The sequence below is a fragment of the Artemia franciscana genome, chromosome 9, assembly GCF_032884065.1.
Source record: "Artemia franciscana chromosome 9, ASM3288406v1, whole genome shotgun sequence".
Taxonomy (NCBI): domain Eukaryota; kingdom Metazoa; phylum Arthropoda; class Branchiopoda; order Anostraca; family Artemiidae; genus Artemia; species Artemia franciscana.
Window position 1 is genome coordinate 47988067 of NC_088871.1, and position 21103 is coordinate 48009169.

Consider the following 21103-nt stretch of genomic DNA (forward strand, 5'->3'; position numbering starts at 1 on the left):
GGCCATATACTAGTATGATTGATACCTAACACTTTTTAGTCGTAAAATGAGCAACTAGCATTCTATTATTAATACCTTCCGAACCTAAATAACACTTAGCAGATTCCTTATTTATCATGAGCCCTGCTCCCTGCCTACGCACCCCGTCCTTCCCGCCTGAGTTTCTGAAACTCATAATAAGTCCAGTTCAAAGCGTTTGAATTCGCCAGGGAAAATGTAAATTCGATAGTTATATTTTTACGTTGTTAAAATTTCAAGCTCCAATTTTCATATTATTTAAGTTATTGAAATTATCATGGCCTCAAGAAAAGCAATAGTCCCAGAACCAGTGCTGAACAAGGACTAACACATTTTCTAAAGTCTATACGAAGCGCTTAACCCGGCTTAAAACCGGACAGCAGGAAGTCCCTCGGACCTCCAGTTGAATACCGGAGGATTTGTGCAATCCTAGGCCCATCATGGTCACATCATGGTTTTCCATGCTTGGCGATGCTCTTCTATCAACAAGAGTTGGAATCCTGCACAGAAAGTATCAAGCCTATTACCTCCTACTCGTTATATATCCATGCCTACAAATATTATGCTACTACGCGGAGGCAACTCATAGTACATAAATTAGCTAGGAAGAGATCTTCAGCCTGAAAATACCCACCAAAACAGACCAAGTTGGGAAAAATTGTAGCGGAGGCAATGAATCTGATTAATTATACTTTATATCGTCGTTTTAAAGCTAGCCTGATTCAAAATTATAATTCCCTATCTAGTAAGCTTAACTCCCTGACTATTAAGAAAGAGGCCTTTCTTTTAGCGTTAAAAAATGTCAATATTTTCCCATCAATGGTAATAACTGAGCTGAACTAATTTGTGACAGGAGTATTTCACTACCGTTTTCTGATACCGTTGTTTTTCTGAGGTTGCTTTATTGCAGCTTCGAAGGTATCTATCATCCCGATGTTTTAGGTTCTCTTTTTAATACAGTTGCCCTCCCAAAGGGTCTATGTTCTTCACTTATTTTTCAAGATTTTAAAATCTGCGATTTGTCTCCAAATCGCGGTTGCTATTTTAAATATTGTAAATTTTTCTTGTTTTTCAAATTTGCTTTAGGAGAACAGAATTAGTTTTGAGATTTAAAATCAAAGACCCGCTAGAGTTAGCTATGATTAAGAAAGATATTTCATCGTGAGAATGAAAATATTATCCTTATACATAATATTTTCACTTTTCAGAATTTAAATAAAATTTGGCGATTTTTTTTTTGTACGCCTTTTATGCAGTAATGTTTTTAATCCTATTGTAAATCGTTGGTCTGTTTCAAGTCTTTTTGTAATTTCATTTTGTGTTTTATATACCTCTTGGATTTGAGGGGAACCAATAAATGTAAAAAAGACGGCAAACAAGCGGAGGGAACATCCAAAACATACAAAAAACCTGTACAAGCAATAAAATAAAAAAAAAATAATCGCTATGTTTTATTAATTTTTCGGTAATTTAGGACTAAAGTTTACTCATATCGCGAGGTAAAGCACGAAAAGGAAGACAAGAGTGGATTTGGGCTGAGAAAAAGCTTGAGGCGGGCAGAATATGGATGGGGTGACACTTTTGGAGAAAATACTTTCTGTGCGATGAATTATCATTGCACTTTTTTTAAACGGAGGCACAACGTAACTCTCCTGCACTCAAGCGTTTCTTTCCCTAGCTTTTTGAGAAGAAGAAAACATGGAGCTTTAACTTCTTAGAAAATTATATGCAGGGTTCTTAGTAACAGCCATGCTAGAAGTTTTTAGAATACAAGTTGTATTTATTTGTTAGATTTTTTAGGTTTTTTTTTCTCTTTCTTTCTCCCGTGTTTTTACTTTGCCGCTTTTATTAAATGTGTTTTATTTAAAAAAAAAACAGTTTTTTCTTCTTTAAAGTTTTTTCCCCTTTTCACTGAGAAAGGGTTCCGGATGTGGAGCTGAAATATTCACATTTTTTTCAACTAACGTATATTTGTTTTTTTTTCTATTTCTTTTTTTTTTGCTCCACTGCGGTATTTAAACTAAAACCCATTTTTCACGAAAAAAAAATTCTTTCATTTGATTAAATTGGCATACAGAAACATTTATCGACACCATGACGACTGGTCATGGTGTCGTCACTAACAAAAATTTCTGGCACATTTCAGTGCATTTACTTGTATTCGCAACTTTCCAGCCACTTCTTAGAAGTATAAGCCCGAGAAAAGGGATTTTAGCCGAGAAAAAAGAGCTAAACAGCATTACTTGCTTTTCGGTTGATTTTAGAGTTTTTGAGACACAAAAGATTACAATTAAAAAGAATCTTGTATGGTTCTATTGTGCTAAGAAAAATGTATAATTCACCTCAAAGCGTTGGCAACGCTGGTGTAAGACAGAAAAAAATTTGATCAATATCTCAACATGCCTCGTTCAGAGTCAAGTAATATGCGACCTTTGGACAAATTCTTCACCACATGAAATAAAAGTTTACTAAAAGAAACGTCATTTAATAGAAGTAAGCTATGGATAAAATAGAAATGAGTCTGTGTAGATTATGTATATACAAATTCCCGCGTAGCACCTGAATTTAGAGGGTCAAGACAGGCGGAAAACATCTAGTTCTGCTGCAATAGAAAGCAAAGAACAGACAAAGAAGGAGGACAATTACCTTCATATTACGAACTGCCCTAAAATATTCTTTTTAATACGACAAAAAGTGGATGGAATATTATTATTATTACTACAACTATTACTAACAACAACTCACAGCAGTGCCAAGACGTGCGAAACAAACACAGCTACACACGCTCCTCCCACCCAAGCCGAGAACAACCTGCTTTCTGTTTAGCCCTAGACGGTTGGCCGAAAATTGTTTTGAATACAAAATTAAAGATATTTCAAAGTTACCCGGAAATATATATAAAACGGGATTGGATCGAAACCAAAAGTAGGACAATGGAATCATCATTGCCGAAAACTCCATAGAGACAACTTGTGACCCCCCACCTTGAACAACCAGGAAAATCACTTTTTTGTATAACTAGTACTGTTGTATCCTCTTTTTTTCGTTTTTTATTATTCACTGCAAGCGGGGCACTGGAAGAACATAGAGAGTTATTTAAAAGCTCGTTTGAAAGGCAGTTACAAAATCTATTGCCCTTTTAGGTAACAAATTACCTTGAGGAAACTAGACTTATTTCCAGCTACTCCCCCTTCAGTCCCATCTATGTAGAAAGCATACAATTCTAATCGCAAGTTAAAGCACCGGAACGATAAAAAGAGTGATAAATTACCTTCAGAAGTTTTATCCGGCAGAGAGCATGCCTCTTTCCAGTAGGATATACATGCATAGAAATATAAGACACACATTCCACTTAGGGAGAATAGAAAATACAAAAAATAATGATGGTTCTTTGATCCTGAAAAATATAAAAAAACACGATGAGTACTACAAACGAACTAAAACTATATTAAAAGATGAAATTTTGAATTAAAAATTTTTAATTTTCCTGAAGTTTCCGAATATTATGGGTGCTGGTACTCACTGAATAAACAGGTCCAAGTCTGTCTTTCTTAGGGCATTTTTTTTTTAATTGGATGTCCAACAGGGGGGGGGGGAGGGTCGAAGAAGGCAATATCTCCTTTCTTCTACCTAATCTATGTCTTCTGTAAGTTATAACGTTCTAATTTACCTTCAAAACTCCCTTCATTTGAACGGTATTTAATGAGGGAATATCTTTTTTATATTGCAGAAAGCTTTCGAGTGATATACATATAAGAGCAAACCACTGTCCACAGTATCCAAAAGTTTAAAAACGTGTTAAAAAAGAACTATCTAGTCAAACAAAATTTCCATTTCTAGTTGATTCAGGTAAGGTGACTAATATTTCAATTAGTTCTAAAAGAAAAAAATTATTTTGATGAAACAAGATTTCTTGGTGTTTCCCAAAAATAGTGAGAAATCCCTCGAGAATGGCATCGGATCGAAACAAAATGCACCATTGGAATTCCCATTGCCGAAAACTTCATACAGGAAACTTAGACCCCCCCCCCCCATCTTGATCAACAAGGAAAATCACTTTTTTTGCATTGGTAGCCCTGATGTATACACTTTTTTTTATTGCTTTTTAAGCAAGTGATGCTTCCAGTGCAGTTGCACTATTACGACTGCCTTAATCTTTCATAAGGCATCTAATAAAACAGATTTCGCCTGTTTTTTCACAGTTTCCAAGCTAATAAAATATAACCTTCATACAACTTCAGTTTTTATAATAATATAATTTGGACTATATATTTTACCATTACGGGGGGTGGGGGTAAAGCATTTGGACAGCGTCATTTAACCTAACGTAAAATTAACGTCACAAAAAAAAAACAAAAAAAAAACAACTTATAAACATACTGATGCCAAGAGAGCAATGATGCAAGTGTTGTATTTACCCCTTCACTATGAAAAATTTTCAGTTGGATGCCTTAGAAAATCCAAACTATTAAAAATGGAAATATAACAACACACATACACCAAAATGACCATATTCATTCTAAAAGCAGTATGACAAGAGAAAAAATTGACGAAAAAGTGCGTCAAAGTGCGTCATCAACGCCGGTGCACAACTTATGATGCAGGTATCCGTTAGGGTCCTGTTTCTTATACCAAGATGAATCAAATGTGGCTACATCAATCGTAAGAAAAACAAATGAGTCTATTTGGAAACAAGTTTCCAAAAAAGGCCGTGAGCCACAGACCACCTTGAATGCAAAGCACTTAAGACAGACTACAATAAAACAACAAATACAGGAAGTACTCCATAGGCAAGGGGCGCTAATCCCTTTTGCTCCTTTCTCTTTAAAATTTTATTTTACCAGTCCAGTTTCATGCTCTTTACCAGTTTCATGCTCGCAAATTAGACATTCAGTTCATTTAATCAATTGTTTTTAGTCATCTCGATTATGATCGTGATTTTATTTGTTTTTAATTTCGGAAATATTTTGACAAATTAAAAAACACTGTTCAAAAACATATGGTGTTTAGTAACAAGCAAATGACGCAATAACCCTTATAACGCTTAGAGGGGGGACGTAACCATACTCCTGTTTGCAGAATTGTCAATCCGTTTCAAAGTTAACTTATGACATTCAATAAAAATTTCCCGAGCATGAAAATTAAAGGGTAACAACAGCGGACCCAGGGGGTCATTTTAGGGATACATGCCCTCCCCCCAATGAGGTAGAAAGTTGCACTGGTTGCTGGGGTAATTGCCGATGAGGGATCCCAAGTTTTGTGGGAAACTTTATAAGCTTTCTATTGAAAACAGAACAACGGAACAATAGAAAAAAAAAGTGGATTGCGAATTGGTTAATTTTTATTTTAATAGAGTAAATTTTATACATATAAAAAAAAAAACTTACCAATACAGTTTCCAACAAATGGACAGTGGTGATCAAACCTTGCAATACATCGATTACAAACGGAGCAATGCTTTGATCTAATGGGTCTTTGAAGTAGACATGTCGTGCAAAACTTATCGAGGTCGAGACCGGTTGTTTCTGCCAGTCGAACTATTGACTAAAATGGATATTGTTAGCTTGAAAAAAAAAAAACATAATAAAATTTTGTTCTATGACGAAGGTTGAAAGGTTAAATATGATAAGATTATTTTTTTAGATCGCTATTACAAGCTAAATTTTATAATCCCAAATAATAACCAGATTAACCCAAAACTCGGCTTATTGCCACAAGTGATGACAGACATAAGCTTCACTAAAAGACAGTTGACACAAATTAATGCAGAAAACCAAAGGCTTAGTCAAGAACTTGTAGTAACGAGGAAAGAGCTTAGTGAAGCAAACCGCCGTATTCGGTATATAGAAACCGAAGCGAAGAGAACAAACTTGATTATTTACCACTTACGACAGAAAGACCCACCACTACCTACACTTAAAGAAGAAGTGATATTGTATCTGAATACCCGACTTTCGTCTTTGGAGCTCCATCGTAGCGAGGTAAAGGATGTTTTCTGGATGAGGTCAGGAGCAATTTTGCTGAAATACAGTGTGCAGACACCCGAAACTTTATTCTGAAAAGCAGCCGTACGTTTCGGAACGACGGAGGGTCTGTGGCCCCGGACTATACATTGGAGGAAAGGAATGCGCGAAGCCACTTAAAAATTGTCATGAACCAAGCAATTGAAGAGGGAAAACCCGTCAGATTACGGGGAACAAAACTTTTTGTCGATGGAACTCTCTTGGTTTATGATGGAGAGACTAAAAAAGTGAAAGAGGTCATCCGAAAAAATACAACTAGGCCTAGGTCCCCCGGTGGTCGAAGTGACTCTCAGAGCTCAATGGATAGTGCCTCCTTGGCCCAGACAGTAGTAAACGCAGCGGTCACTGCCGATATTCATCAGGATCTGAACAGTCAGACTAGTGCTACAGAAGTAACTGCTGGACCATCTGGGCTGAACCCGAGTCCTAAGCACGCCAGGAAAGCGGATCAGATGATCAGCCCGGAAGAACGCAATAGGCTGAATAATCGTGCATAAAGACCACAGAGAGAGTCAATTTGGAACGCGTACGAAAACAGAGGAGGTCCGAGATACGAAAGCCCTAATGTCAGAAGAGGCAGAAGTACAGCAGACTACTACAGGATCAATTATCCAGACCCAAACAGCGACCGGTACGATGAAAATATGGAAGACTCGAACTAGTATGGCGACGGTCATGCCAAAACTATGAAAATGATCACATGGAACGTCCAAGGGGTAAAGAACAAATATAAGCAAGTATCGGAAGACGTGAGTGAATTTGACGTTGTGTGTTTAGTGGAAACTTGGCATGACCCCAACGAAACGCTATTGTTTGACAGATTTTATGTAGAAAAAGAGTAAAGATGAGAGTCATCGAACAGAAGATATAACGGGGGTGTTATTGTCCTGCTGTAGTGTAAAAGTGTGTCGAAATACCAGAGATTAAGTAGCAAGTCGGAAAATATCATTTGGGTCAAAGTTCTTTTTTCTGACAGATGGTAGATAGTGATCGGATCAGTTTACTTACCACCACAGAACAGTTCCTACACAAATAAAGATACTCGGGATATTTTGGAAAAAGAGATCGAAGAAATGAAATTTAAATACCACGACCACAGTTTAACGCTATTGGGAGACTTTAACACGTACATCAGCGTGAAAAGAGAAGTAGTGGATACAGTGATTTGTGAGAAAGTGGTTCCAGCTCCGAAGGCTTACGGGATTACAAGAAGTAGCATGGATAAAGGTAGGAAGTTGAATATTTGGGGGAAAAGGCGTTTGGATTTGTGTGGAGAAAATGGGCTAGTAATAGAGAATGGGAGGTTTGGGAAAGATAAGGGCAAGGGGGACTTTACGTGTTTTACAGGTGCGAAAGGGAGTGTTATTGATTATGTACTGGTGGACGTTTCCCTCGCGATGGATGTTAGAAATGTAGAAGTTCTCCCCTTTGTAGGTTCAGATCATTTCCCACGTTTAATAGAAATCTTGCAAAAATTTCCGACGAATGTTCTGCAAACACAGCATAGAAGAAATTTCCAGAAAAAAGAAATTTTAAAAAGAGGAAAAAAATTTTAACAAAAAAGACAAAATGGAGCAAAGATTACTTGATAAGAAGGTTCAAGAAGAACTGAAGGTCTTGAAAGAAGGTAATTTACCAGTCGAACAGATGATCGATGGGCTAAACGGAATTATTCATGAAATAACGCCTAAAATGTCTCCTGAGAGCGAGCGAAAGAATTTTTTGATGATGAATGTTTAGCAAGGGAAAAAGAATTGATGCAAATAGTAGACAAAGTGAAGGGTCAAAAAGAGAGCCCCCTAGAAGTGACAGTAGTTCTCCAGATGAAAGCTATGCGGCGAAATCATAAACGGTTATTGAGACAGAAAAAAAGAGAAGCGGAAATAAGGGATATAAAACAATTATCGGAGAGTTTTAAAATGAATGGAATGGAAGTATTTTGGATGAAAATTCAAGACCCTGAGAAATAAAACCTACTCATCAAAAATGCCCGGAACCAGAAACATGGCCACCATATTTTGAAATAGGAAACGATACAGCACCTCTTGGAGTGCTAAATTCTATCCCGACGGAGGGAACTTGTTTCCCGCTCCAAGAGCATGACTACAGTTTGCTGGAAGAAACAACGGAGGAAATAAAAAAAAACATTCTGAAGAATCAGAAAGGGGTCACAGCACCGGGGCTGAATGGAATCCCTATTATGGTTTATAAGACGTTCGCACTGTCATTCGTTCCCATAATGGTCCTCATCTTCAATGCAATTCTTAGCACATGTAAATGCCCCGAAGCATGGAAGACGTCAGTAATTTTGCCGCTTTTCAAAAAGGAAAATGCGGAGGAACACTCCAACTATAGACCCTTATCCCTAATACCAACGACGAGTAAAATATTTGAAAAAAATTACTGATGTGAGACTGTCAAAATGGCTTGAAGTGTACAAAATAATTAAAGAAGATCAAGGAGGCTTCCGGTCCGGATACAATACAGCGGACAGAATGTTTGTACTGCATGCCCTTTCTGAAAATTATGGAAGAGCAAAAAATAAATTTTACGTGGCTTTCGTAGACCTCCAAAAAACTTTCGATAGCGTGCATAGGGAATTACTGATAATGGAATTAATTAAGATTGGACTACCAGCTCAATTTGCACAGCTGGTAGCTAATATGTATGGAAGTACAAAAGGAGTCGTTAGAGTGTTTGGAAAAGGAGTTTCAAGGATATTTGAACAGACAAGAGGTGTGAAACAAGGAATTGTCCTCGTCACCTCGGCTATTCGGAATACTCGTAAACGACATTGTAGAATTCTAAGAGAAAAGATGGGCCCCAACCGTTAAGCTCGGCAACAGAACGATTTCGGCTCTGCTGTTCGCCGACGACATGGCATTAGTAGCGAAAACAGCTCTTGAACTACAGATTTTAATTGACCTGATGGCAGAATACCTTGAATCGAAGAAACTTCGTCTAAACCTCGGGAAGACGGAGATAATGATCTTCAATAAAGGAGGAAGAAAGAATTTAGTTGAGAATGAAAAACTTAGGTTCAAAGGACAAGAGATTAAGGTAGTGAAAAAGGCGAAATATCTGGGATTTACCCTGACACCTAACTACAGTTGGAAGGAACATGTGAGCGAAATGTCAAAGCGAGGGAAAGCAGCAGTGGGTGCAATATTACGTAATGACCTAGTGAAAAAGTCGAAGTCATTAAAAATGTTTAACCAAATATTAGATTCGAAAATTAAACCGGCAATCCATTGCGGAGCTGAGCTATGGGGCCTGGAGGCCGCGGACAAGCGAGAATCAGTCCAGTTTAGATACTACAAAAGACTTTTCGGGCTGCACCAGACACCACACAACCAGCTACTCAAAGGAGACTTCGGCATCTTCTCACTGAAACTGCACTGGCTTTATCAAGTATTTAAGTTTTGGCTGATATTAACCCAACTTCCTGAGGACCGATTGGCTAAACAAGATTATAATGATTTGCTTCGAATTAATAGGAAAACTGCTTGGACTCCACAAATCAAGAAATCTCTTGACAAATTAGGCTTCTCTTATTTGTGGATGGAAGGAAACGGACCCGGAAACACACAATGCCTTCCAGAAATTATGCAGAGATTGAAAGACCAAGAGATACAAGAGTGGGGTTGTTTAGTACGTTCGTCGGAAACACTGAATGAATATAGTAAAGTAAAAGAAATTTTTGGGGAAGAATATTATTTTAAGTTAAATCTACCTTTTAAATATTTAAAATCATGGATCCAGTTGAGGGGAAATTGCCTTCCAGTACATAGGGAACAGAGATTTAAAAAAAAATAAGGGTACAAATGGTAAGTGTGGGTATTGCGGAAATGAGGATAATAAATTAGCCCATTTCCTCATGGAGTGCCAGGAGCTTGAAAGTCATAGGGATGAAATTTGAGGGGGACCATCAGTTGGTGCTACTTTCTGATATCCTGAGGTCTTCGAAGCCTGGAACCATATGCAAAATGGTGCGATATGTGGAAAAGGCGGGAGAGGCTCAGTAGAGCCCGAGTGAATGAATATAAGTATTGTTATATATTGTGTGTTCTCTGCAGTGTTGTATCATTAAATCATGTTGTGTATGGTCGTAGGGCTCAAATAAACTTTTTCTTTCTCTTCCTTTTCTATATTAAAAATATAGCAAAATAAATAGCAAAAAATGCTAAAATAAAGATAACAAATTTGCTATTTTTTGCATTTAATACGCCTTAAAAATAGCAAATTTTCTGATCCTCACATTTCTAATGACCTTATTAGCGTATCTTTAATGCAAACAAATGTTAAGTAATTTTCAAAGATGTAACAAAATATAAAATGACGAGGCCACAGGCCCAATTTCACCTCCAACTGCAATAAACTGAAAATCCTTGTATAATTCAGGTTCAAACAAAGTGCCACATACAATATTTTTACTAAAAGTTTCTGTGGCAGCGGATAGAAAGATGGTTTAGGAGAGACCAAAGGCCCACCTCGACCTTTCTGTTAAAAGAAGACAGTTTTGATTGATTAAAAATAATTTATAGAAAAGACTGTTTAGGCATTAATTAAGTCAACATAAAAAAAACTACAATGTAAAGAAAGACCATTACTTTATATTTGCTTTCTGTTGTGCTTTCAACGATTCCAGGATCTGATTTCCAACATTTCCAGAACGAATAAAGAAGAAGCAAGGAGAGCAGTAAAAAGGCTGATGTTGGCAGCATACCAAATGCAGGACTTACTACAACTATCATCACTATGTATATCCAAGCCTGTAATGATTAAATAAAAAAAAACTAATTTTTTTAGCTGAAAGTAAGGAGCGACATTAAAACTTAAAACGAACAGAAATTACTCCGTATATAAAATGGTTTGTCCCCTCCGCAATGCCTCGCTCTTTACGCTAAAGCTTTTAATTGTTTTAAAAAGCAGAATTGTGGCAAAGAGTCAAGTTTTTAATTGTTTTAAAAAGTAGAATTGTGACAAAGAATCAAACTTTAGCGTAAAGAGCGAGGGATTGCGGAGGGGACAAACAATTTTATAAACGGAGTAATTTCTGTTCGTTTTAGGTTTTAATGTCGCTCCTTACTTTCAGCTAAAAAAATTAGTTTTTTTTTATTTAATTTCTGGACGTCTTTGAATTAATGCATGTTTGGTTTTGGCTCTCCACACATAAATTATTAAAATGAAATTTGTATATTAATTCTTTTTTTGGCTAAATGGCTTTCTCTTGGTTTTGATCAGACGATTTTGAGAAATAAGGGGTGGAGAAGGAGGCCTAGTTGCCCTCCAATTTTTCGGTTGCTTAAAAAGGCAACTAGAACTTTTAATTTTTAACGAACATTTTTATTAGTAAAAATTATACGTAACTTATAAATTAGCAACTTACGTAACAAACTTTCATAATCTTATATTTTTATTATGTATACAAGGGGGTTTGTATCCTCGTTAATACCTCGCTCTTTACACTAAATCTTAAGTTTTGTCCTAATTCTTTAAGAATGACCCCTGAATCAGAAAGGCCGTAGAATAAATAGCTGAAATTACTAAGAATACTTTAGCATAAAGAGCGAGGTATTTATCTCCTCTTAAATACCTCGCTCTTTATGCTAAAGTATTTTTAGAACCCCTCGTATGCGTTATAATCTCTGTTCGTTTTAAGTTTCAATGCTACTACTTCCTTTCATTTGAAAAAAAACGTTTTCATGTTTATTTTTCATTGTTTTCTAATTGTAATGCTAGAAAATCATGCGCCCTTTTCCTTGAATTTTTCTTCCCCCATGACAGATTCCTCCAAGGAAAGATCCTCCAACATAGCTTCCTCCCCTCAGCCCCACCCCCCAAACAAAATAAAATCCCCCTGAAAATGTCTGTACACTTCCCAATAACCATTACTATATGTAAACTCTGGTCAAAGTTTGTAACTTGCAGCCCCTCCCCCAGGGATTGTGGGGAAGTAAATCATCCCCAAATACATAGTTATTATGGTTTTCAACTATGCTGAACAAAATGTCTATCTCAAAATTTTGATCCGTTGACATTGGGAAAAAAATGAGCGTGGGAGGGGGCCTAGATGCCCTCCAATTTTTTTGGTCACTTAAAAAGGGCACTAGAACTTTTCATTTCCGTTAGAATGAGCCCTCTTGCGACATTCTAGGACCACTTGGTCGATACGATGACCCCTGGGAAAAAAAAAATAAAAATAAACACGCACCCGTGATTTGTCTTCTGGCAAAAAATACAAAATTCCACATTTTTGTAGATAGGAGCTTGAAACTTCTACAGTAGGGTTCTCTGATATGCTGAATCTGATGGTGTGATTTTCGTTAAGATTATATGACTTTTAGGGGGTGTTTCCCCCTATTTTCTTAAATAAGGCAAATTTTCTCAGGCTCGTAACTTTTGATGGGTAAGACTAAACTTGATGAAACTTATATATTTAAAATCAGCATTAAAATGCGATTCTTTTGGTGTAGCTATTGATATAAAAATTCAATTTTTTAGAGTTTTGGTTACTATTGAGCCGGGTCGCTCCTTACTACAGTTCGTTACCACGAACTGTTTGATAAATAATCTTTAATAACTTGGATATTACTTTTACTTAGTTATTGTCTAACTTGGGAGACTTGTCAATTTTTAAATATTAAAATTTTACCTGCTCACTTTCACAGAGCATGTCTGTAAACGGTTTAGGAAAAGCACAGTTAAGAAGGTTAAAGCATAAGGGGTTAAGGAAAAGCAAGTGCATGAACTAGTATAATCTTTGTGATATCCAGTGGAGCAACACACACAGTGGCGGATCTGGAATCTCTTGCGCCTCCCTGTACCCCACTGTACTGCCTAAATTTTTCATTTATCAACAAATAATTTGCAATTTAATAATTAATTAATAATTTGTTATTTAAAATTTTTTATTTTCTATCTTTTTTTTTTATTAGTCGATTAGTAATTTATTAATCATTTTTATTTATTAACTGTGCCCTATACTTTATCTTAATAAAAATAAAATTTACAAAAGATTACAAAATTACAAAAGATTATAACTGTTACATAATTTATTTAAAATTTTGCGCCCCCTACAATTTATGCACCCGGGGTAAGTGCCCCCTCTGTCTCTCTCCCAAAACCGGCTCTGAAAATGTGTTTCCCTGTTTGCTCAGTCACTCGATTAAGATTTCATCTGGCCCCCAATGGATAGTATCAAAATTGTTGTAAGTTTAAAGACTGTTTGTGAACTAATTAATTTCGTTGAAATTTCTCAATTACTATGTATATCCGATCCTTTAAGGATTAAATAAAAAAGAACAAGTTTTTTAACTGCAAGTAAGGAGCAAAATTAAAACTTAAAACAAACAGAAATTGTTCCGTATATGAAAGGGGTTGTCCCATCCTCAACCCCTCGCTCTTTACGCTAAAGTTTGACTATGTCACAACTCTACTTTTTAAAACAATAAAAAAAATTAGCGTAAAGAGCGAGGCGTTGAGGTGGGGACAACCCTTTCATATACGGAATAATATCTGTTCGTTTTTAAGCTTTAATATCGATCCTTACTTGCAGTTATTTTTTTTTTTATTTAATTTCTGAACGTTTTTGAATTAATGCATGTTTTGATTTTGGCTCACCACACATGAATAATTAAAACGAAATTTGCACATTAATTTTTTTTTGCTAAATAGCTTTCTCATAGTTTTGATTGGACTATTTTGATAAAACAAAGTGGCGGGGGAGGAGGCCTAGTTGCCCTCCAATTTTGGTTACTTAAAACTGCGACTAGAATTTTTTTTTTACAAACATTTTTGTTAGTAATAAATACACGTAACTTACGAATTAACTTACGTAATGAACTTCTATATTTGTGTATTTTTATTACGTATATGAGCGGGGTTCGCCCGCTCTTCAATACCTTGCTCTTTACACTAGAGCTTGAATTTTGACCTAGTTCTTTAAGATGACCCCTGAATCACAAAGGCCGTAGAATAAATAGTTAAAATTACTAAAAATACTTTAGCGTAAAGAGCAAGGTACTGTGGAGGAGACGAACTCCCTTATGTACGTAATATTTTCTGTTCGTTTTAGATTTTAATGCTGCTCATTACTTCCAGTTGAAAAAAAATTATTTATTTTCTCATTGTTTTTTTTTTTAATAATGTAAAACTTAAACTCTCTAATTGGAAAAAATCCAGACCGCTCTAGAATTAATACGGAAAAACTCCAAGGTCCAGAAGTACAACCTGAGTTTGATCTGCAATTAACAAATCGCTTTCAGGTCCTAGAACAACTGGAACATAAATCTGATGGAACGGCAAATGAAACCATAGGAGGGTCCTGTCAGATAATGAAAGAAATCACACAAGAGGTTGCCGGGCAGGTTCCAGGAGAGAGAACACCAGCCACCAAGAAATGGTTCACCCCAAAAACACTGACTGCTTTGGAGGACAAGAGATAGCCCTAACAGGGCAGCATTCAGAGAACTACGCAAGAAAACCCACAAGCTGGCTAGGAGGGACGAAAATGCCTACTGGTCGAGCTGCGCCAAAGAGTTAGAGGAGGTAGCAAGTAAAAATGAGACCAACAAACAGTACCAGATCTTCGAAGAGCTGTGTCTGAAAAGGAGCTGCACCTCAGAAAACCTGAAAAAAGAATACGGAAGCATCATATCTAACCGTCAAGAAAGACTGGATCGGTAGAAAGACCACTTCAAAGATCATGAATAGAAAAGGGCAGACTAAACCACAGTCGCCGAGCCAAATCTCTCATCAAATGCCACTGCCACTAGAGGAGCAGTACCCATGTGAAATATCACCACAGTCAATAGAAGAAGTCAAAAATGCCATTAAATTCTTGAAAAACCACAAATCCTCAGGAGAGGATTCCCTACCTGCAGAAATTGATAAGAGAAGCCCAGCACTCGTAGAAAGCCCTGACGGAACCTATTCAGTAAAATCTGGAATTCGGATTTTGTCCCCCAGGACTGGCGCAACGCCATTATGATTCCTATTTTCAAAAGGGAGATAAAGGCGATTGCAAGAATTATCGGGAAATTTCACTGGTTGGCGTAGCCGAGGAGAGTTTAGCAGTAGTTGCCATAAACCGTTTTAGAAAGGAACGGGAGCAACGAACAAGAAAGAACCGGGCTGGGTTAGACTCAGTGATGGATATCGATCATATTTTCACTCTGCGACTCCTCCACCATCAGTTCATTTATGGACAAGACATTGTCGCCACCTTTCTCAACTTCATCGCCACATTTGACTCTATAGTCCAGCCTATCTTCTAGCAGATAATGCTTGAAGATGGTGTTCCAACTAAATTGTTCAACCAGCTCAAAGCTTCTCATGAAGACACAAAGACTAATATCCAAGTATATGGCGAATTGATAGACATATAGGGCAAGGTGTTCGCCAAGCCTGTCCAGCGTCCCCATTTCTTTCTATTTTCTTAGTAGATTGGATTATAAAGGAAGCACTGAACAAAGAAGATGGCGTGACGTTTTCAGCTGAAGAAAGCGTGGATGATCTCGAATATGCTGATGGCAGTTCTTTCATGTCCTACTCAGCCCTAAAAACGGAAGAAATGATAAAGAGTGGCGGCAACGACATATAAGGCAGCTCTTGCAATCAACATCCAAAACTGCCTAAGAGCTATTTGCACCACCAGACGGTAGCAACGAATCAGCAGCCATCAGCTCATGAAGATGTGCGGACAAAAGCTTACAACGTCCAGCATGACCAACAAAAGACATCTCAAGTGACTTAGCCATGTAATGCGACGCCAAGAGGAAATCCTAACACGTCAGGTCCAAACTACAGTACCTCCCTCCTCTTGAAAGAGAAAACCGAGAGGCCAGATCAAGTCATAGCACAACATCGTGAAGAAGAATATCAAACCACTAGCTAGGTTCTGGAAACATGGCTACAAGTGAGACAAGTCGTGGCTTCAACTCATTCGACCGCAGATAAAGGATGGATCACTTTAGCAGAGCCTGATCGAGCAGCTTCTTGGTACCGATTATAGGCTTAATAGCGTGTACCTCGTCTTAAGTAACTTTCAAGTGAAGACAATGGGAGAAAATACAAGACAATAGAAAAAACTCGGAATATTTATGTACATTGAAAACAAGGATGGAACAAGAATATTTAAGCCAAGACTTCTGCTCATCCATTCTCAGTGTGAAAATGTAAAAGTAAACTGAGGTCAGCGACCAAAATGAAAAAATCAACATTAAAAATAAAGAAAGATACAAAGAGCCAACTTAACTAATGAACTGTAAGATGACGAATGAAGAAAGAATATAGATATTGATTTAAAAAAAATCAAATTATCGCTCGAGAATGTATCCTGTATAAGGCAAGTTTAGGAGCTAATCTCATGCAACAGAACAAACACATTAGAAAAAAAAGGAAGACAGAAGGAGAAAAGGAAGACTGTTTTCCTAAATTAGTGATTAATATAGACCAGCACTTGAATGAGGCCTTAACCCTACTCATCCATACAATCACATAGGTCAAACAGCATAGCCATACACAATCAACCATAAAGAATAATCCATGGACAGGCAGTCATGTCGTCAATAAGTATAAGTCGTCATTTACCAAACAATAAAAACAATAAAGACAAATAATTCAGAGGCAACAACCCAACACAAGGGCTGCAAGAGCCCCGCTCACCGTTCGGTGTTAATGCTTTTGGTCGTATCATATGAAACAGTTTCAAAAGATTGAAATATACGCAATTTTCATTTTAAAAAAATCCACGGAATAAACCATAAATACGGTGGTTTTGGGGTCGACTGGTATACTAGTTTAGATAATTTTGCCATGGAGTAAAAATATTGGCTGCCCTTATGTCAAAACCTAGTATCCAGACAAAAAATTAGAATTTGAACTACTGGTAAAATTTGTTATCATCGCATTTTATCTCGCTCGAAAAAAATTCAGTATTTTGCCAAAATAACTATTTTGTTAAGAAAACCAAAATATGCAGACACTTGGTTTTGGCAGAGAACAGCCAATGTGCGTGTAGTCGTGCACGTTGTTCTGAAGGAAAAGAATATTTCCGAACCTCGTTTCCTACACACATTTAGAGCACAAAACAGATATTTAAAGCTGGTTGAATTTTGACAACATTTATTTCAAGATGAAACTAACATAAGGTATTTTTGGTATGTTTTTGTAGTTTAGGTAATTCCTTTTCAAATGTTTGTATATAAGTTTATTGTTCATTATAAATAATACAGACCAGTATCTATGCCTAAAACTTAGAATTACCAGTAACAATACTGCCACTCTGGACAATAACGGATTAGATGCAGGGTTGCCACCCCTAGTGATTTATCACTATTTCTAGTGATATTTTATATTGCCTAAACAAAAAAAATTCACTAAATCAGCATATAAATCACTACATTATTGAAGAAAATCCCTCAATCAACCAAAAAATACTAAAATCTAGATTAAATTTAAATTTAGAAATTCCGAATAAATTTAGAAATTTCGGTTCCAATATCCAAAACAATAAAAATTGAATCACTTTCTCGAAGTTGAGGCGGATACTGCAACCATGATTATGTTCAGTAAATTTTACAAGCACGGAAAAAAGTATTTTATCTTGATTTTGTAAATATTATATCAATTGTTGTAAATTCAGTATAGAGCAATAAAGACATATTTGAAAATTGTGATTTTTGTCCAGCACCCATAATTTAACTGATTTTAACAAATTTTTATTTTCAATATATCTTTATCGATCAATATAAAAAATAAAAATAATAAGACGGTTTTATATTATTATATTACTACGGTTTTATGTCTTCAGCATATTATATTATTGTTTCCCCCCAATGTTCTGAATATTAAAAGTGTTTCCGTTTTATTAGCTTACATAATATTTTGCTTAGATTAACCTACTTGAAGTAAGACATCTCAATGTGGGACCAGATAAATCAGTTTTTAATTCAAGTCTGTATTCCCTTGTATATCTCTTTCTTTCTCATTTTCAGTTTTTATATTTCTTAACTTTTTTTTCTACAACCGCTTCTGAAAAATAGCTTTAAAAAACTTAAAAGGAAAATAACAACAAAGCCATAGCAATTTCAGAAGAAAACTTACTTTGGTTGAAAGATAACTTGAGATCGGTACAATATTAATTGCATTATCATCAAATAAATATTTGGCAATCAAATGAACAAAAAGCGCTATCACACCCAGTAGAATGGACTTAACCAGGTATGTGGAATCGGCATTAAACAGGCAGCCCAGTAGAAGAAGAACAGTAAAAGGCAGTCCCACCATTGAATATTTTCGTATCCTCTAAAACAAAACAAAAAAACATTACAATCGTGTCGATTCACAGTAATAAATCGCATAAAAGACATGAAAACTGGAAAACTAGCAAAGAATGACAAAACGAAAACGAAAAAGAGAAAGAAATTTCAGAATGAATAAATTCGTCAATCAAAAATTTCACTGGAAAATGTAAATTCAAAAATTAAAAAGATAAAAAAGGCTCAAACTAAACAATTAAAAAATAAACGTATATCAAAAGTTAAATGAGTTAAAAGGACCAAAGCAACCGAATAAATTCAAAACCGTGACAGCACCACCTTCCAATACAAAAAAGGGAAACTAGTGGGACATTTTCTTTATTTCTTCTGTAATGAAAGGGACAAAGGTTTTTTCATACCTGGAGGTAAAGCAACGAATGGGGGACAAAACATGAATGGGTTCAGAAACAACTCGAGGCGCCGGGAATCTGGATGGGGAGTAACATTTGGGGAAAATATTTTCCTTGAGAGGGTTGCAACAACATCTTTTTACAAAACGGAGACACAATGTAGCTCTCCCCAGCTCAAGAATTTTCTACCCTTGCCTTTCTTAGAAGTAGAGAGTATGGCACTTTACCTTCTTTGAACATTATTCGCAGGGCTCTTTTTTACATGGATTCAATTTTTACGGATTCTTCATGGGATATACAGTAGTGTCAAAGTGGACATGCATATTCGAGATACGGTGGACAAAGAGATAATAAATTCTTAAGGAATAAGAAGGGGCTAAATTTACTTAGGAGCTTAAGGAGGGAGATAGAAGGATTAGCTTTATGGAAGTTATCTAATGTCTGTACGAGTGAGAGGTCAACAGACGTAGGCATGAGTCTCATAGTTTGGTACCAGTCACATGGATGATTTTTGCACTAAAATTGATCCAGGATCACAAAAGTTTCCAAAATTTTTGCATTTTGAATAAATCTATAACCTTTTTTTTATTTAATTCCTTTAAGTGATATCCCAATCATGGTGTAAAAAAGGTTTCTCAGAGATATTTTCCACAATCTCCAAAACTATCATTTAGAAACTTTGCAAAAACTTTAGTTACTAATAACAAATTACCAGCTGCTGATATATTCAGCTGCCGAGCCAGAGGGGGTAGATTTGAGATAAGATCTGAAAATCTGTATAAGATACAAAAAGAATTTCTTTACAAAAGGTCACCCCCGAATGGAGTGGGAAGCGATGGAGGAGCGTGCGCAGCTGTGTTGACATCAGACGGTTTGGTGCTGTAACAAGTTTTTGTTAGTATTTGTAGTAGTAGCACATTTTCTTTAAAAAATTTAAATACCTTGATTTATTTTCATCAAAATATCAAAAGAAAATAAAGTAAAAGTATAATTAAAATTTTATCTTTGCTACTCAAAAATTGTGAGAAAAAAAAATCCAGTTAAAAATAACTCAGATCGTATCTGTTATTTGCAGCATCTTAACATACAAGCGGAAGGATGGCATTGGACAAAAAATTACGATGATTAGGCTACACTATAAAGAGAAAATCAAGTATTGGGTATCTCGCTTTTAAAAATGTTCGGACAGACGTGGCATAGTCTTCCAGCGTGATCAGAGCGTATATGTGCAAAAAATAAACTCGTTTTGTAACAGAAAAGGCAGCGCTTCTTTTGCAAACATTTGAGGTTGTAAAACATGGACATAGACATGGAATCTTTTTTTGGTCAAGCTATAAATTCACATACTAGGTGAGATTTAGTGAACTCAAAACGCTATAAAATCGCTCCAAATATTCATATTTTGAGATATTGAACCCAAATTCTCAAATTTAAATTAGTCAGCCAAAATCACCCAAATTAGCGTTAATCTAGACACAATTCTAGCACGAAAGTGGGGATAAGATAGGCTCGAATATAACAGATGTGACCATATTCTTCCAACTTTAAAAATGACCTTAAATAAAATTAAAATCAAATAAAACTAGCCTAAAAATATAATAGTATTAAAAGGCCAGAGTGAATAGCCTTTTTAAGTAAATGATACCCCTCAACCCAGAGCTAGCTTCCAAAACTCTTTTTAAACTCACATAATTATGTCAATAGGCTCTTCAATGTGGCGATAGAGCCAAACAGGGCAAATATATTCCAAAATCGGGAACACAAAAGATGTATAAACAAGTAGGGTATGGAATTAGATACAAGCAATGTAGGTATAAACTTGAGCAACTAGAGACTACAGTTATGGTTGTAAATGTATAGACAATTGCTGTTTGTCAACATTATGATTTTCACTTATTTATCTTCTATATATATAATCAAATGTCTGATTACTTGGGACTTGAGCAAAATGGCTAAGCTACTCAAGATGTCCACTCAAAATTTTGTAGAAACAATTTTTAGAAACGTTTCCCGTCATGCGCAAACAAGGAAACGCAATGAATCTCTTCTACGAAAACCAAAACCACACAGTTTTTATTTTTTATGGTCTTTTTTTTAATCATCCTTCAAAATATCAACTGTTTACAACCATAATGATTTTTTTCTTATGTAATTTGCTGTCTCTCGTATTTCAAATCCTCCCTCCCAGAAAAAGTGCCGCCTTAAATTTCCTGCAAACGTGTTCGGTCAAGTTTATTCTTGTCTAATTTCCCTTGTCAGTATTGGTGAGTCGCTGATTGATGCATAACAAAAATAAACATCAAAAAGGTATCATTGTTATTCTAAGGGGGTTTTGGTAGGATAAACAGAAGGTACTCCAAGGTGTATGATATGAAGAAACAAAAATACA

The 21103-nt window shown here is 36.0% G+C and overlaps 1 protein-coding gene across 3 annotated transcripts in view; it reads right to left on the minus strand.

The window, feature by feature from the left end:
• The window catches only part of LOC136031499 (palmitoyltransferase Hip14-like), a 106400-nt gene that overhangs the window by 6107 nt on the left and 79190 nt on the right, over positions 1-21103 (minus strand). For 2 of the 3 annotated variants that reach the window (XM_065711157.1, XM_065711155.1), the window contains 4 exons: positions 18150-18350; positions 10652-10813; positions 5406-5562; positions 3290-3415 (listed from right to left, as the gene is read on the minus strand). In XM_065711157.1, coding sequence (XP_065567229.1) covers positions 3290-3415; positions 5406-5562; positions 10652-10813; positions 18150-18350 — 646 coding nt within the window. The remainder of the gene's footprint in view (positions 1-3289; positions 3416-5405; positions 5563-10651; positions 10814-18149; positions 18351-21103) is intronic. The other variant, XM_065711156.1, reaches the window with a different exon arrangement.